Raw genomic sequence first — 19559 nt, forward strand, 5'->3', positions numbered from 1 at the left:
GACTTTGTCTTTTCGTTTAGGTTTGTTTAGCGTGTTGTTAAATGAAAAAAATATAGGTTGCGTCGTTATTTTCAGTTCATATCCTGCAAGGAGCGTTCTAAGTGTGTGTGTGTGTGTGTGTGTGTTTCTCTTTGTGTGCATGTTTGTGTGTGTGTTTCTGTGTGTTTGAAATATGAGTCTCCGACAGGAGCAGCCTGATTTCAAACAGCAGCGATAAAAACATAAGTGTCAGTGATTAAACACGACACATTTTATCACTGTGTGAGTTAGTGAACCACAGCAGACTGAGACTTACAGAACACTGATCATGTGCAACACTCTTAATATAATACTTAATAAACTTCTGCAAAGAAACAAGAAAATATAACGAGTCCTTCAAACCATATGACGATATATTCGTTACCCTCTAATATTAGCCACAGGAATGTTTCGTAAATTAGCGTCCCCAGCGGTGGCAGGAAATTTGACCCACAGGAGCGTTTTCTGTCCTCAAATCTAAACCAGAGAACATTACGGTTATGAACATGTTTGGATAAGTATAGGCACCAAGACTACTCAGTAAAGTTAAGAAAAAGATCGTGGTTTGGGTTCAAATCATCTGTTATGTTACCTAACTTCCGGTTATGCACGGGACGCTGATTGTGACGTAGCTCTGTTTGTTCCGTAAAGTTTAAAAAAAAAAACTTGCCGTTTACTTTCGTGTGGAGGCCTCGATTCTTTGAGAATATTTCTTATTCTGAACCTTGTATTAGATCAGGCTCGATAATGTCCTGGTGACACGATAATCAGAAACCAGACTTTATCTTCTCTAACAAAATGAGGCTCAAAACATCAAAACAAGACAGACATTAAAAACGCGGATGAAACGCAACAAAGCCTCCAGCCGGACTCGACCTGGGGACATTGTTAAACAATTTTGCATTCATTAGTTGCAGGTAACATCTCTCTGTTGGCTCTACATACTTTCTGCTGAGTTAATGTGTCTCCTGGAGGAACAAATTAAAACTCAAAACTCTAAAGAAACAAAGAAATTGATACGCAGCTCTAAATTACAGAAGAAGATTCTCCATCTCAAAGGAATTATCAGCAGAAACGCTTCTCGTGTTGAAGCTCGCTGCGTCGCTCTCGTTGATTGTGTGCAGTTTGTTTTGTGAATTTGTATTTGTTTCATGCTGACTGAAGTGTTTCCTCTGCTTCCTTCATACCTGATGAAAATCCCTGTAACACAGTCTGGAGAAGTTTTGAAGGCGAAGCACACATGGAGCTGATTTCCATGAAAGAAACACAAACGCCCCACGAGGCTTTTAAAGGGGTTTACACTTTATTCTTTACGTAAGAATGACAATTACACTTTTCTCCATTCATGCAAACAGCCATGAAACAATTAATGGTGTTAACTTTGTTATGGTTAGACTCATACTAGTACAGAGCCCGTTGAAAATGTGCCTATTTGGAACGGGCTGATTGCTTGGCCTGTGGTATTGCTGCTTGTAGCATTCTCCAGAACCAAATTGTACCCCAAAATGACTTACAGAAGGACCCCAAACCACTTAACATGCAACTCCACTGTATAGCCTACTACTGACTTGTACCGCAGTCACAAAGTCAGAAACACGTCCCCTGGATCTTGGATTTCCAAGCTCGGAACTAGGGCAACATCGCAGTACTCCGAGCTAAAAATCCATCATAGCTGCTCTGTGTATCAACAGCTGTTGTAAAATACAGTTATAAGCACTTCTGTCTCATTTGTGTCTCAATAAATCAGTCGTACAGACAGTGATGTCCATCTTCCATCTGTGGACATGTTACATTGTTTGTATGCACAAAAAACAGCGGATTGTGTAAGGGATAATGTAAACCGAGTTATAGTGAATACACAACCCAGTCTCACGGCAGTTCATGAAATGGTAATTTAATCTATTTAATTTGTGTACACAAACACGTTTATCTCGTTTTTTCGTGATGGTCAGCACGTTTTTTAAACCAATGTATTTCAATGGGAAGCATCTTTCGTGATCACGATTCTCAATGAGAAGGTGACGTAGCATTAAGAGCGACTATGGTAGCGGGTAGTATGAAACCCCGAAAATCTGCGTATGGAGGTTGGTTGGGGTGGAGGATGGGTCAAACAACACAGGACTTTAACCCAGGAGACCGGGGATCGGGTCCCGCGTGTCACGTTTCCTAAACCCAACTGTCGCTTTCTTCTTTTACTAAACCCAACCATCCTGTTATTGTTTTCTTAAACCCAACCGTCCTGTTGTTGTCGTCCCGCGTCCCGTTGATCGCATGTCCCGCGTGTCACGTTTCCTAAACCCAACCGTCCCGTTCTTCTTTTACTAAACCACCGTCCCGTCCTTCTTTTCCTAAACGCAACCGTGCCGTTCTTCTTTTCCTAAAATCAACCCATCGAGCTGTATACAGCAATGCAATTGTTGGTATTATAAAAAACGTGCTGACCATGACAAAAAAAAAAACGTGTTGACCATCAGATAAATGTGTACGTGTTCACGAATCAAATAGATTAAATTACGTGACCATTTCACGAACTGCCATGAGACTGTGTTGGAATGCATCCTCGACAGGGTGATCAGGACAGGTCTTGAATAAGCCTCGCTCTACATTATCCCATTTATTACATAGCTACTTGCCAAATAAATCAATCAGTTTACACAAAATATTGTGACTTGCAGAATGCCGTCGGATTCAACCAAGCCGTGTAATAAGGTCATTCCCAGCTTCGGCTTCCGAGCTCCGAGGTAAATGGAACGCATGGTACATGGTACCTGCTCGACTCGCCTCGACTCTACTCGCCTTTTTTGGTTTTCCATTATGAAAAAAAGTCCCTGGTACCTGCTAACAGGTACTTTTTTTAGTATCACCTCCGTCGAGGTTCCAAGCGAGCTGAGGCGATACCAAAAGGTGACGTGAAAACCTGCAGACTACTGATTGGTCAGAGAGAGAATCGTCACTAATCACTGCGTCATCATTTCTACCGACAGACGGGGGTGTCCTGAACAAATCCCCCATTTTTAAATAGTTTAGCCAGCGGTGTTTTTTTTTTTGCTGCCTCCAGCTTCTTTTGAAACTAAATTTGTCTTCTGGCAAACAGCCACATGCCGAGAATCAAAAACAAGACACCTTCGACGTTCTGTGTGTGTGTCGCGTTAGGTCACGGCAGTTTCCTGCGGCGTTGCTATGACGGCCAGCCACGGTCGCCTCACGCATGAAGCGGTACTGAATCTGCAATGGAAAAAGGAGGACGGGGCACCGCGGCCAAGCAGAGCTGGTACTAGCAGTGGGTAAGTGTTAGAAAAGTTACTTTTAGTGTTAAACTATTTGCATGAAGTCTGTGTGCAAACTATTTCTGCCTCTCGTGAGAAAATAATAAGCCACTGACCATGTGAAAAGTACAGAATGCCCCTGAGGGCAGAGCGCATGTGGAGGAGACGCCGGGCCTGACCAGAGATAAATATATTTTTTAACGTGTTATACTCCCTGATTGTTATAAAAAGACACTGCTGTGAACAGAGAGTCAGTCATTTTTCTGTGCTTGCTCTGAAGTGCTGTAAAACTGACTCTACTTGCAAGTAAAAACGAACTTTGACAGAACTCCAGTGATTTTTGTCCATTCTATGATAAATAATTATCCTAACAGTAAGCACCTGGTTCGCGGCCAGTCGTGCATAGCATAACATTCTTAACCCTGCAGAAAGTCATTCTCTATGGGTCCCTCCCCGCATCCACAGCTATTCATTCTAGCATCTTTTTGGGCCCTCCTCCCTGGTGGCCCGTCACTGTGTCTCGCTCAATACTGGACCAATTTCAAAGATTTTTGTACATCAATCTATTAAACTCAAATGCATGGGGAAATGGGGTCCAGGTTGGGGAATAAAAAATGCTCCTTTAAATTAAGAACAGTGCTTGAGTAAATGTACTTTACTTTCCACCACTGATTCACAGTTATGTGTCAGGTGTTCATTTCATTTCAGACTGTGTCAAACAGACAGATTTCATTTCCTGTTACAGACACCACACGAATCCTGACAGCGTTTGTGTTGATGTCTCTCTACAGACTCGCCTCATACCGACGCCTGACTGACGGCTCCGTGGAAAGCTAATCAATGGCGGGAAAACATCAGCAATAATCACCGCCGCCAGAGGCCCAGAGGGCGCGACCTGAAGGAGACAGATCCCCCTCAGAGCAGGAGGGCAGCGGTGATGGAGTCCATCTGACAGACGAGAGCTGCTGAGAGCTCCGATAAGAGACTCAGCGTAACCTCAACCATCAATCAGCTGGATGGATTCATTCAAAGAGGAGAGACACTCTTCATCAACCGTCTTCATCAACAACTGACTGTTTCATCTATAAACAGGAAGGACAAAAATGTTGCTACCTGAGAAAAAAAGTACTGTGTGTTTAACACATTGAAAATGATTTGGTAAATGAAATGAATGTTTCTTGCTTTAAGGTTTATACAAAATTCTTTATACTGATAAGGTAAACAATATAATATATTATACGTAGCCAGTTGTGGGGATGTATCCAGATGCTTGATGGTGTTTTAAGCCCCCAACGTCGACTTCAAGGCAGCGCTGCGACTGTCGACTTCAAGGCACCTAACCCTAACCTTAACTCTAACCCTAACCATAACCATTGCCTGGCTTAAAACACCAAACACCTATCCAGATCCTTTACTTAACCCTCATGTTGGGTCAAATTTGACTCTTTTTCAAAGTTTCTCTTTCAGAAATATGGCTTTCTTTTCAATCAAATCTCCCAAAAATAACACTGAGAGTTCCATATGCTAATTGATGATCACTAATTTCATGGTCTACCCGGGTGAAAATCTGTGATCATCCATAAACATGTTTCTCTGATTTTAACTATCGGTCAAGCTCGTTCATAATTTCTGCTTATGTTACTCAAAAATTAGGCATAATTTCATGTAAATGAGTTTGTAATGTTTATTCACCATACATTTCAAAAGTTTAAAAATGTGTGTAGGTGTAAAACTAGTAGTAGTAAGTTATGAAGTTGGCTAAGAAGATTGGGTGATCATTTATTTGGCAAATTTATGCTTTATAAACATGCAAACCAAACCAGAGGACAACAAGTGCATTGGTGGAGGGGAAGACAATACACTAGTTAAGTAGGCTAAAAATACTAATACCACACTGTAGAATACAAGTAAAAGTCATTTATGAAGAAAAAAATTGCACATCCTGCAGCCCCATGCTGCATGTCATTTCCCCTCTCTCTCCCCTTTCATGTCTTCTGCTGTCCTATCAAAATAACGGCTGAAAATGCCCAAAAAAATTATCTTAAAAAAAAAGAAAAGAAGGAAAAATACTCTTGCCGAAGGACCAGAGGGGCTGAAATGTTTCTTCAATAAATGTCAATGGTGGAAGAAGTATTCAGATCCTTTACTCAAGTAAAAGTAATAACACCACACTGTAAAAATACTTTGTTACAAGTAAAAGTCCTGCGTTGAAAATGTTACTCAAGTGAAAGTATTTAAGAATCATCAGGGAAATGTACAAACAGTATTAAAAGTACTTGATGCAGACAAATCCTCACATTTTAGAAACTGGAAACGATTGAAACACTCAGTGTTTAATCGTCTGATCATTTCAGCTGCACTTGTAGGCCGTTATATTGTTGGGTAGTTTAATTCATAATAAAACATCAGATTTTATAAACTACATGTGTTCTGTGTGCAAAAATCTGAATTTGTAAAGTAACTAGTAACTAAAGCTGTCAGATTAATGTATAGTGGAGTAAAAAGTACAATATTTCTCTCTGAAATGTAGCAGAGTAGAAGTAGAAAGTGGCATGAAAAGAAAAGACTCAAAGTAAAGTACAAGTACCTCAAATTTGAACTTAAGTACAGTACTGAGTAAATGTACACCCCTGTGACTGCTATGCTATTATAAATGATATAATTCGATTATTACTATTATTTCTGTTGAGGTGGAGCTCATTTTGAACTATTAACTAATGATTATTTTCTGTTAGTGTTATGAAAAGTGTATCATTATAGACTCTGTGTGCAGCTTCGGTTGTTATAGAAACTGAATAATGTATTCATTTGTGGGAAAATCTGTAATTAGAGAAGACTGTAAAGAACAGCAGATTGCAGAGTTGGATCACGTCTTTCGTTCAGGGAAAACAAAAATAGTCGTTGGCTGGTGGATTACTGCAATAATTCATGTTGTCATGGCTGCACGCCAACAACTGAGGATCTACTGTATAATGTCTTTCAATAACAACAGAGTATTGTGAACAGGAACCTTTCTTACGAAGGATTATATCTGACAATACTCCTCTGGCTTAAATCCAGACGCTCACGATGGAAGAATCAGCAGGACGGCCGAGTCTACAAGTTATAAGTGACATGAAGCTAGTTTATATTTTCATATTTCATATATTTTCAGAGCTCCTGAGGATGTTTTATTTATTTATTTATTTTTAAACTTGTGCCTTTAAGATAAGAATGTTTACACACACACACACACACACACACACATTATCAGTGGTGGTCCTGTTTTATTTTGTTAATTCATTCGCTGTGCGATGATGTTTTCTTGCCGTTTTCCTCTTTGTTCACCGTTCTCTGTTTTGGTCTGTTGTTCTCGTTCCTTGGTTATGTTTTGCCCGTGTTCTTTTATTCTGTGTTCTCGTTTTGTTTTCCTAGCTTTACTTCCTGTATTATTTTGTAGTAGGGATGCACCGAATCCAGATTTTTGGGGTTTGGCCGAATACCGAATTCACTGGTTAAGAGTCTGCTGAATCAGGAACCGAATACCGAATCCTCCTCCCATCCTCAGCCCATTAACACAGTAAACACATTAATGAAGTAAACAACGTCCACAGTTTTTAGCAGTGACTGTCCTTCCTTTGCCGTACCTGAAGTTGCAGCATTTTGGCTGCTGTCTGTAGATTCCTTCATGCACAACTCGTATTCTTTCAGATGTTTCATACCAGATGTTGTAACAGCGGTGATGTTGTGTATAGTTTAGGATCCTCGCCACCACGAGACAAATCAGCATTGCAGATTGAACATGTAGCTGGACTTGAATGGCCTTCTTTTGACTGAAAGTACTGCCAAACTACACTTTTTCTTCTCACGAGTTCCATTTTCACTTTCTCACAGCCTACTGCATTGAACGGTCCACCTACGTAAACACCTTCCTGTAATCAACGGCGGCGTAATTACGTTGACCAGCGTAGCGCACGTCGTGCAAGTGTAGGGTTCAGTTCGGTGGAAAAAAAGCCCAATCCTAGATTCGGCGCATCCCTGTTTTGTAGTGTTCGGTTGTTTCCCCTTCAGTCACCTGTTTATCTTCCCTCATGTCACCTGTCTCTCGTTACACCCTTGTTGCCTTGAGTGTTTAGTCTGTGTGCTCACCTTGTCTCATGTCAGTTTGTCATCTTACTTAAAGGGTAACTACTGTTTTTTTCAACCTGGAACCTATTTTTCGGTGTTTTTGTGTCTAAGTGACTGATGGGAACAACAATCTTTGACATTGGTCCAGTATTAAGCGAAATCGCTGTATTCGGCAGTGGAGAAACAAGCTACAATGTGGCAATAGTGGCTAATAGGGCAATTGTCCAGCTTGTATTTACCTTCACAAACGTTATAAAATGAATAACGTCGGCCCTGGAGGTAACGAGTCTCCCCTGGTTTTCTGATCACGGTCGGAAAAGAAGCAATCAGGAAAGGTTAACACATTGAACATTTTAAATTAAACAGCTTATTAACGTGCCCTTGTTCCCCCGTGTGCGCTGATGCGCTCATCTGTTGACATTTCTGAATGCCTTCCTACAGCTGCTTAATAAAAGTGGGCTTTCCACACAAACAAACGTAGGCTACATGTGTCATTAGTATGAGAAAAAATGAGATTTTAACTGTGTCGGGCTCGGGTCGGGCTCGGACACAAATTTCTTAATCCCTGTAGGGCTCGGGCCGGGTTCAGTCACGGCTCTGTCGGACGCGGGCCGGGTTCGGACGGAAAAATTCGGCCCGATCAGACCTCTATCTGGGAACTCACCATTGACAGGGCTCAATCTGAGGGCCGGGATAAACGGTTGTCCTTCAGATTCTCTGCACGTAATAGGATAGCGCTACAACCAACCAGAGCAACGAAGAAGGTAGAGGAGCTAGTTGATAGATTAAACTTTTGCCGTATCCGGTCGGCAAAACTCCAAACACATCTTCCTTTTTTAGGAATGACTTCAGTGCCGTTCTTTGTTCTTTTCTCAAAGAAAAGCTTAACTCCAAGTCTTCCAGAGTCGCGGCCAAAGCCGATTCGAAAGACCGCTAGACTGACCCTGGCTGCAAATAACATTTGCTGCCACTAGGGTGCGTCTAGATTTCTAGGCTAGTAAACTGTGTTTATTTCAACCAAACTAGAGTTGTGATGGTTGGAAAAGTGGAAAGACGACCCTAAACGGCTTTTCACAGTTTTATTTAGTTTCTGTCGACTTTTGAATGAAGTATATTTTACGATGCTAAAATTACTGTTTATTTACATGGAGTCTGGTGGGTTTAGCGTTTAGTCTGGCTCGCCTATATCTCCTTGATGATCCCTCCTCGATCCTCGGGACAGAAATAAGAGCTTTGAGACGGCCTTCACGGAGGAGGGATAGAACAACTTCCGGTTCAGCTGAGGACCGAGGAGTGGAGGAGCTATCAAAAAAGGGCCATGATATGCGGCCTAAGTTCCATTATTTCCTTGTCTCCTTTATCTCCTTGTCTCCTGCTCTGCATTTTGGGGTCCAAACCTTTAGCACCCTGAAAAAAACGTACAACTTTGTTACAAGTAAAGGTCCTGCATATAAAATGTAAATTCAAGTCAATGATGAATTGTTTTTGAAACAATCTTACATGTCAGGTCCTTTCACAACTTATTCGCAAAGCATTTGTAAATAATGTATTAACTATTAAATTACTATATCCTAAAAAAACTGACTAAAATAGGACTAGCAGAGTAAGTTCCACTTATTGACTTGCAATAAAAACTACTCCAAAGGCTGGGAAATATATAGTCAACATAAGGAAAATGAGGGAGAGCTTATTTATGGTGCTCTAAAGTCCTACTGAATAATAGAAACTTCCACATATAACCACATTTTAAACTTGTTTCTTTGCAGCCTTGTGCAAACGCTGTGCTGCCTGAGAATTTATTTTAGATAGCTCATAGAAACGTTAAAAAAAGAGGTACTGAAAAGCCTCACACACATGCCGGGTGCCCCTTTTAATGACCATCAGATTTGGGGTTTCCTCCCCTGCAGTAGCCTATAGGCTACTGGTGTCTTACAGTATGTGGATGGATTTGACACGCGTTATTGTAACCGGTGTGACGTCAGTTCGTGATGAGAGAGAGAGAGAGAGAGAGAGAGAGAGAGAGAGAGAGAGAGAGAGAGAGAGAGAGAGAGAGAGTTTGTCTGTCTTGTGTGGATGCTGCAGATCGCCGCGGATCTTCCGACCCGGAGGCAGCAGCTGCATCTCATCCTCCTCCTTCAACCAGCCGGTCCGCAGGGCGACATACCCGGCGGGGAAACGTGCAGCATGCCCGCTGAGCAGCTCCAGCCGGGCCCGGTGTCGGTTTTTCCACTTCTGGGGGGATTTACGTGGACAAGCGGACAGGGACTCCCGATGGATCCGAAGCGCAGAGAGCTGTAAGTTGGAGGCGGGAAACTGGAAAACTTCTTCTCCGGAGCAAAATTCTTGTATTGTGATGAACATGCTGTGGTGGAGGGAATCACCCCGGGCATCTGCTGCTGCTGCTGCCGGCCGCAGCTGCGCACCGTGACCCGCAGGGGAGCGCGGCGAGGACCTCGGCAGCTTCACCCGGAGAGTCCCGGGAGGGACAACAAAACATCTTAGCTGCTGCTTTGCTTCTCCACTGTGGATTTGTCACTTCAGGCTCGTGCGTGATTTCATAGGCTATCCCGGAGATGCCAGCCGTCTCTGGTCTCCGTCCTCCTGTGGATCGGATCGGGATGGATGTGGCGCAGTGAGGAGGCACCAGCCTGCGGATAATCACAGTTTGGACTTTTTTGGTTCCCCGCGTGCGGCTCGCGGCTCTCCCTCATGCAGCTCCTCCGGCTGGCCTGGGCTCTGACTGCCGCTGCGGTCTGCTTCGTGCTCCTCCTGATGCTCCACAACCACATCCTGAGAGAAGGTACGGCGCGCGCGTGTGTGTGTGTGTGTGTCTGTGTGTGATCAGTTTTTATTCAGGTGATTATGGTTTTCTGTGGACATACAGGGTTAAAATCTGAACGTGTGCGCGCACTCGTATGGTTTTACACCAGTCCTCCGTGTGTGTAACAGCGGATGATGTGGTGATAAAAGGCGGGAGATGGAGAACAGATAAAGCAGCAACAGCAAAAGCAGTAACAAGAGTACTTGACCAAGAGTAAGACCGTGCCGAGCTCCATAGATCCGCTATTCGTTTTTGTTGTTCTGGAAGAATCCAGAAACATTAGAGACAGATGTTGGAGAGAGGAAACAAAGTGACTCTTCCTCTCTCTACCTAACTCTCTCTCTCACACACACACACACATACATAGTGCGTTTCACTCTCTTTGTGGGGAACCGACATTGACATAATGCATTTACTAGCCCCTTACCCTAACCTTAACCATCACAAGTAGATGCCTAACCTTAACCCTTACCCTCACCCTAACCATAACCTAATTCTAACCCTAATCCTAAAACCAAGTCTTAACCCTCAAACAGCCCTTTAAACTTGTGGGGTCCAGCATTTTGGCCCCACAAGGCTGTCCAGACCCCACAAGTATACTGTATTCCCGGTTTTTGAACCCCACGAATATAGTTAAACAAGAACACACACACACACACACACACACACACACACACACACACACACTGCAAATGTATTATAATGTAGGCCTATTGCATAGATTTGAAACTTGATTGACACATATGATGCATTTCTGTTTTCAGACCATTTGACTAGAAATAGGCCTAAAAGTGGGCCTGCAAATAAAGATCATTTCATTAGATAAGATTAATATATAGATATGTTCTGTCAATCAATCAATCAATCAATTGTTTATTGTATAAAATGTCAGACAGTAGTGAAAAATATCCGTCTCAGTCTTCAGATAAAGGCTACGGCGAAAGCTCTGCGTGGAGCCTCTGCAGAACCATAAAACGGCCTTAAGCAATGTTGGCCAATCAGAAGCCTGAATAAAAGCTATTTCTCAGAAGGCTATCCTCTGTTTCTCACTACAGTGCAAGAGTAACTGTAATAAGAACTATTTATGTGTAAACGTAAAAAGTCTTGTTAGCGGCTAGAACCAGCACTATTTTGGCTGCGTCTGCCATTGCATGAAATGTCGCCTTTTTTTGTAACGCCTCACGAAGGAAATAAAGGCGCACACTCTGACGTTACAAGACAACAACTCTCACTGTGTTCCAAATTGCATACTTTATCTTTTTACTTTACGCACTGCTGCTGCCCTTACAAAGTGTTGCATGCAGTATGCATACAACTGTGACATACTACTTCTTTTTTATAACATTGCACTTTGAACTTTGACCCTCTTGCACATACATCAGTCGCAGGCTTCTGTCAGTGAGCTGTCGTCTGTGCAGTGGAAGACTGAGCTGCCGAGAGAGCACAGACAGAGGATTGTGGGTCAGAATAGTCAGGAAAGCATGCAGGATTACATACCGCATAATGCAACGGGATGCAGTAGGATATCATGGTATTTTTGGCATACTGCATTTGACATAATATGTTTTGGGACATTAAATCTTTTCCTGGCATACTAAAGATTTTGGTGCACAAGGAGTCTGACTGTCGCCGTGTTCAGACAGGACGCCCAAACTATCGCTGCAGAACGGGAGCCAGCCACAGAGTTTTGTCGGAACAGCCCAATTGGTTAAAGGGGATCTATTATGCTTGTTTTCAGGTTAATACTTGTATTCTGTGTTTTCTACTAGAACATTTTTACATGCTTAAATGTTTAAAAAAAAAAAAAATTTTCGTTCTTATCCTGCCCATGGCTGCTGCACCTGTATTCACCCTCTGTCTGAGACGCTCTGTTGGAGCTCCTGTCTCTTTAAACTCCCGTGCTAAAAAAGCCCACTCTGCTCTGATTGGTCAGCGTTTCCAGGTCTTTTACTCTCTTTTTCTCTCGCTGTCTCTGTACTGTCTTGTCATTCCATACTTCCCACCCCCCTACTTTCGCCACCTTTGCTCGAACCATCCTCATTTTCAACACATTCTCACTCCCATCGCGTCAAAAAGCGAAGGTTGGTCAGGTGCCTTTGGCGTTTATCAACTCAAAAACTGTCCCCTTTAAGCGTCTAGCCATATTTTGACGGGCTTGGTCGGGACTCATGGCGTCACTTTTTGACACTCTGGGTCGGGAGGTACGTTTAACTGACATGCGGCACAAGAACGGGACAGTAAGGTTTAGGAAAAGATCATGGGTGGGGTTACAAAATGTACGTTTCAGTGACACGCGGGACAAGAACGGGACACGAACCCTGGTCTCCTTGGTGAAAGTCCTGTGTTGTTTGACCCATCCAACACCCCGACAAACCTCCTATTTCACAAATGATTGTCCCCACTTGCCAGTTAGGCAAAACAAACATGGGGAAATTGGATCTAGGTTAAAAGATTTCAAAAGTTTGCCAGTGTCACATCATGAAACGAGAAAATGATTTTTTTTCAACAGTGATTGTCCTTCAAGAGTCTGAAACAGAAACTCTGCAAATTTTGTTCAACAGCTGCTTCTGTTTCTCCTCCTCCTCCTCCTCCTCATATGCAGCTGTTTCAGATCATCAGTGCTGCTGCAGAAAAAGGGAAATCATGACATCCAACAGCTGCTCATTGAAATCCAAAGGTCTTGGAGCGCGAACAGACTCTGCTGAGCAGTTTTAAGGTTTCCTGTCATGCTGCAAAGACTCTTTTTTGAAGAGAAATGAGGTCTGTCAGATGAAATATCAGATCAGTATGTAGACGTTTTCTCTATTTATTAAACCGGATTAGTGGTTTATCATGTTTCTGTTCAGCCTGATCTCACAGAATTCCGTGAAATGAACACGGTCCCTTAACTCAAAATCTGTGGCAATTTCACGGAATCGGCGAAAATTCTGTGATGGGCCCACGGATGAATTCGTGAAATGAACACGGCCCCACGGAACACGGAAAGAAAAGGTTGTGGCGGGACAACAGATGGTTGGGTTTAGGAAAACAACAACGGACGGTTGAGTTTAGGAAAACGATAACAGGACACGAGACAACAATGGGATGGTTGGGTTTAGGAAAAGAACGAGACGGTTGCATTTAGTAAAACAAGAAAGCGACAGTTCGGTTTAGGAAATGTAACATGCGGGACACGATCCCCGGTCTCCTGAGTGAAAGTCCTGCGTTGTTTGACCCCAACCAACCTCCCTATGCAGGTTTTCGGCCTTTCATACTACTCGCTACTGTAGTCGCTCTTAATGCTACGTCATCTTCTCATTGACTTTACTTTGGTATTGTTTTCCGTGGTGGCCACACAGAATTTTCACACATTCCGTGCCACCACCACGTAATCCGCTGTTAACAGTTCGTGCTCATTTCACGTAATTCTGTGAGACCAGGCAGTTCTGTTAATGTTACACACACACACTGACATGCTAACATCTGCACTGAGATATACAATTGAAGTCCCTTTTTAAGAACGCAAAGAATCAGTTTTAGGAGGGGTTGTATGCTGTCGTCTTTTATAACATTCATCTCAGTGTGAAAAGCTTTAATGAGCACAAACTGCAGACTGAATTAAATTCCCTCCCCGCTCTCTGTTAACCGACTTTCTCTGTTCTTTTTTTCTCTGTCTGCTCATAAAGCTCATTTAGATCCTGGAAACAAGCCTATTATGCAGCAGATACACTGTCGTGCCTGCGGTGTGGAAAGCTTACCTAAGGAGCCTTCAGAGTCCAAATTAATTCTCAATGCTCCATTAAGTCGAGCATATATTCATGGGAATTATGAACACACTGAATGAAAGAGAAAATCAGCAGCCGAGAAGGAAAAAACAAAACACAAACAGAAATTAACGGAGCAAAAAGCTGTAGAGAGTGTAATTGGATTTGAATAAATTCATCTGGAGGAACGTCAGCGAGCGATTCAACAGGGAACATGAAGCTGAAGTTCTTTTTAAAATTTAAATCACACCGTCCCCTCGAGACAAAGACAAGATGATCAACAGAGACTGTTCTCCCCCCCCCCCCCGAAAAAACGCCCACATATAATTTGTTTGTTCAAGCAGCAATTACGATTTATATTTACGTTTCTAGTGGCGGCGCCCTCTCGTGGCAGTAGTTATTATGATGGGAGAAAAACGGGAAGTAAGGTGACGAAATATAAGATTCCGCATAAAGAGGCAGGATGGGGTGGTGGACTGGTCAAACAAACACAGGACTTTGACCCAGGGGACCGTTTTTGTGTCCGGTTTGAAAATTTAAAAGTGAACAGCAAGGTTTTAAAAAAAAAAAAATTGTGTATAAAATCTTTTTCTTTGCCAAAATAATTAAATTGTTGTTCCCAAACTCTTCTTTCTTGTCCTCCAGTTGGAGACCAACCTTTATATTTTCATATGTTAGAATTAGGGATGCACCGGATCCAGATTTTTGGGGTTCGGCCAAATACCGAATCCACTGGTTAAGATTCTGCCGAATCCGAAACCGAATACCGAATCCTCCTCCCATCCTCTGTCCATTAACACAGTCAACGCATTAATGAAGTAAACAACGTTGCACAACTCGTATTCTTTCGGATGTTTCATACCAGATGTTTTAACAGCGGTGATGTTGTGTAGTGTTTAGGGTCCTCGCCACCACGAGACAAATCGGCATTGTAAATTGAACATGTAGCTGGACTTGAATGGCCTTCTTTTAACTGAAAGTACTGCCAAACTACACTTTTTCTGCTCACGAGTTCCATTTTCACTTTCTCCCAGCCTACTGCATTGAACGCTCCACCTACGTAAACACCTTCCCGTAATCCAAAGCCTGGATTCGGTGCATCCCTGGTTACAATCATTTTAATCATTCAATGCATTCTCATGAGCAGGTTCGTATGATTCCCTACGAAATTAGGTGGCCGCCGGCTGGTCACGTGGCGCCGGCTACAGAGCTCTGTGCAGCAGCAGTTGGTAGTTGAGTTTAGCTGATAAAAGGTGGATTCGAGCCGGGGCCAGGGCACAGTGAGAGTACGGTCCATTCAGCTTTTGTTTTCCCCGGGAAAGCGAACTCTGCTCCCTGGCTTGAAAGCGTTGTGTTTCTTGACCCATCTCCCTATCCAGGGTCAGCCCTATGTTCCCACAGCCCTATGTTCCCACAGCCCTATGTTCCCACAGCCCTATGTTCCCACGGCCATATGTTCCCACAGCCATATGTTCCCACAGCCCTATGTTCCCACGGCCATATGTTCCCACAGCCCTATGTTCCCACAGCCCTATGTTCCCACAGCCCTATGTTCTCACGGCCATATGTTCCCACGGCCATATGTTCCCACAGCCCTATGTTCCCACAGCCCTATGTTCCCACGGCCATATGTTCCCACAGCCCTATGTTCCCACGGCCATATGTTCCCACAGCCCTATGTTCCCACGGCCATATGTTCCCACAGCCCTATGTTCCCACAGCCATATGTTCCCACAGCCCTATGCTAGGGTTAGGTTTGGGTTAAAACGCTGTTAGGGTTAGGGGAAGTGTGGGAACATAGGGCCTAATTTTCAGTGAAAAAAAATATTCTTAGAAATGTGGAAGCATAGGGCTGTGGGAACATAGGCACACTCCCGCCTATCCACCCCAACCTCCCCCATAGGCGATCCACAGTGTTCCTATACAGCAGCAGTCATTGTGGTCCATACAGCAATAAATACGTGGAATACATACAAATTACAGTGCTTTACTTTTCGTAGCTTTATGTACAAATGGTTTATGAGAACAGCCTGTATCATTACATCCATGGAGGAAGCAGAATCACCTGGAAAGCACCCACAGTCTGATCTTTGACCTTTATGTTTTTTCGGCGTCACTTCCCGTCTGAAAGCTGTTCTCAGTCATCCTGTAAAACACACCCATAACAGTAACGAGCTTGACTCGTGTTAAAGTCCTCGGCGACGGTTTCTGTTTCCAAACAGCTTCAGAGACTTTGTGCTGGATTTGTCTCCTGCTGCAGAGACTCATTACCCGTCACCAGAGGATCAGCAAACAGCCGCCGCGTCACGTCAATACAAATTTCCGCCTCATCATTCTTCCTCTGTCTTCACTCTCAGGACAAACACAGTGACTGCAGTTTTCCTGCTCTGTGATTGTTATTCTTATTTTCAATTTGCAGAGGATTTAAAATATAGATGACGCGTAATAAAAGCTCATCTCAACCAGATGTCAGTTTATCTTCCTTCCTCTCGTTCTGGAATAGATTACACGTCAGCTGTGATACGAGCAGAGAAAACAACGCACTGTCGTTTCATTATTCTGCCGTGATGGGAGCGAGCTGTTTCATCTGTGATTCATTTAGCCGAGTCACGGAGTCCAACATTTTTTTTACTGCAAGGATCAATGCCTGCAGGAAGAAAGTCATCACAGCAAGTTCACTGCTGTCAAACAGAAACTAGAATGATGATAATCAAATGAAATAATAAATATGAATGAAAATGTCCTGCATTTTCCAAACTGAGGTTTACGAAGCAGATCAGATGACTTTTAGTCGAACAATATGAAATAGCTTCCTTTTTTTTAACACTAAATCAGACCGTTGGAACATGTTTAGAAGCATTTTTAATTTAAAGTGGCTGTATGTAACTTTCAGTTTGTGTTGATTCTAGCGGCCGCTTTGGACAAAAGTGGTAGTGTTTTTACCACACCTGCTGTCGTAAAGGTCTTTTCTTTACGGTGCTGTATTTTCCACTGTATATTACCGAGTTAGCGTTACCAGGAGGTCATATACGTAGTCACGATGAATATTTTGCTCAGACAGAAAATCATTCATTTACAATAAGAGAATACGTTACAGATGCATCGTTGCATTTCAAGTGTTGCATACGGTAACTTAGCCTACTTTGGATGTCTCGTGAGCTAAACCGGGTAACACTGTCACTGTGTCACCAGCCAAAGCATTAAGAGATTGTTGAAGCAACCAACATAGTAATAACTTTGATTAATATAGCGCATTTTATGAAACCCACGGACGCTTTACACATGTAACGTTACAGGGAGACAAGGGGAAAGAAAATAGTAAGCCAACACAAACACGGACTAAAAGGAATTAAACGTCCATGCTAAATGGAAGGGGGACCTAATTTAATGTTGGCTACTGACGTACAACCACATCGCACACTGTAAAGTTATTTAATGAATGAAATAGACATATTACATACCTGAGGGCCAATTCAGGGTTTTGAATCATTTACAATCCCGTAATTGTCTCCATCTGATGATAGTCCGACCGAGTGGGACTGGCGACATCGCCCGTCGTCTTTCACTTTCCCTTTTAGTTGGTCTTCCTTTAATTTCCTTCTTTCCTGTGATGGTCCTGCACCAGTATCAGTCATAAAGAGGGCTGTCAGCATTAATGCGTTAATCACGATGCGATTAAGGCCCGAGCATAACGCGTTCATTTTTTATTTATTTTTTTAATGCATGCTACCATTTATTAATTTATTTTATACTTCACTCAGCTTCGCGTCGTGCCTAACAGGCTACTATTTTGACCCTTTGGCGCACCTTTACTTATCATCAAGCTGCCATACTTCCTCGTCCCCTGTGGATGAAACCAAATCCAAAAAAATTACTACAGTTCTTGCAAAATGGGTGGTAACTAACTGCAGACCTGTCAGCATCGTAGAAGACTCTGGTCTTAAAGATGTACTACGGTTGGCATGTTCTGACCCGTCTTATACGTTGCCGTCGAGGGGGACAGTAGTTTAACGCACACATACGCAGCCTGTACGACACGGAGAAAGCAGCCCAACTGCAAAGTGCAAACGCTGTCTGATTAACCGGTGATCACTGAGCGTCAGTGAGTAATCAGAATTATTTAGAAGTTACTAAACACTATATTGACTCTGGTAAGGATAGGGATTTTTAGTTTTTTAGTTAGGTATTTGGAGGAATTGTGCAATAATGACAGATTCACACATTTTTCATTTGATTCCCAATCAAGATACACTGGTAAGAATTGCTTTCCATTGTTAATATGTACTTAAAAAACAGTTCTGAAATGCAAAATAATAGAATTTTAATCATGTGATAAAACATGCGATTAATCGCGATTAAAAAAAATTAATCGTTTGACAGCCCTAGTCATAACTATTACAGACAACGTCTAAAATAACATTAAAATACAATTAGGCATGTATAAAGGAATTCTTCTGCTTCCTTTTACCTCAAAAGGCTGGATACGCTAACATAGGCTTTCTGGTGTAACAAATAAATCTGTGACCCATCAGAATGTGTTACTGTAGAGCCGTCTACCTGCCGCAAATCATTCTGTGACTTCGCAAAAATCGAACCCGGGCAGATGCCTTACTAAAAACTATAAAAGTCGCGTTCTTTTCGCTGTTAGTCTCGTTTGCTGTTACAGGTCATTTAAGACCATTGTATGAATGACAGAGCTTCAGAAACATTAAAAAGTTACATATAGTCACTTTAAAGTTATTTAGTAATTTGCAAAATAAACAGATGAAAGCCATTCAACAGCAGTTTGACTGATATTCTCTGGATTGCCCAAAGGAAAATTGATGATTTAGGAAAATAAATAAAAACAGAGATATCTGTTTTTTTGCAAATTAACCCTTAATTTTCCATCATAAGTCGCTGAAACGTTTGAACATTGAACCTTGGAAACCTCGGCTAGTTTCACACAATAATCTTGTCTCCAAGTCCACTCCCTAGCTTTTTCTTTGAGCTGTCAGCTGAATCACACAATCTTCATCAGAGGATTGAGTTTATCACATGCAACATATGTATAGAAGTTGGGACCTCAGGGCACTTTCACTCCTGTAGTTCGGTGGACTCGGTGCGATTCGGGGGTGAAGTTGCAACATTTTTGCATTTTTCAGGTGGTTCGGTTTGTTTTCACACTCAGAACAGCTTCTGGATCTGAATGTTCCATCCATCCATCTTCGTCCGCTTATCCGGTAACGGGTCGCGGGGGTAGCAGCTCCAGCAGGGGACCCCAAACTTCCCTTTCCCGAGCCACATTAACCAACTCCGACTGGGGGATCCCGAGGCGTTCCCAGGCCAGGTTGGAGATATAATCCCTCCACCTAGTCCTGGGTCTTCCCCGAGGCCTCCTCCCAGCTGGACGTGCCTGGAACACCTCCCTAGGGAGGCGCCCAGGGGGCATCCTTACCAGATGCCCGAACCACCTCAACTGGCTCCTTTCGACGCGAAGGAGCAGCGGCTCTACTCCGAGCTCCTCACGGATGACTGAGCTTCTCACCCTATCTCTAAGGGAGACGCCAGCCACCCTCCTGAGGAAACCCATTTCGGCCGCTTGTACCCTGGATCTCGTTCTTT

The 19559-nt window shown here is 43.0% G+C and overlaps 1 protein-coding gene across 1 annotated transcript in view; it reads left to right on the forward strand.

Annotated features, from left to right (window-relative positions):
- Nucleotides 1-9518: 9518 nt before the first annotated feature.
- The window catches only part of LOC116036298 (chemokine-like protein TAFA-5), a 63478-nt gene continuing 53437 nt past the window's right edge, over nt 9519-19559 (forward strand). The window contains exon 1 of the mRNA XM_031279809.2: nt 9519-10191. Coding sequence (XP_031135669.1) covers nt 10101-10191 — 91 coding nt within the window. The 5' untranslated portion in view covers nt 9519-10100. The remainder of the gene's footprint in view (nt 10192-19559) is intronic.

Source organism: Sander lucioperca, chromosome 7, assembly GCF_008315115.2.
Source record: "Sander lucioperca isolate FBNREF2018 chromosome 7, SLUC_FBN_1.2, whole genome shotgun sequence".
Classification (NCBI taxonomy): Eukaryota; Metazoa; Chordata; class Actinopteri; order Perciformes; family Percidae; genus Sander; species Sander lucioperca.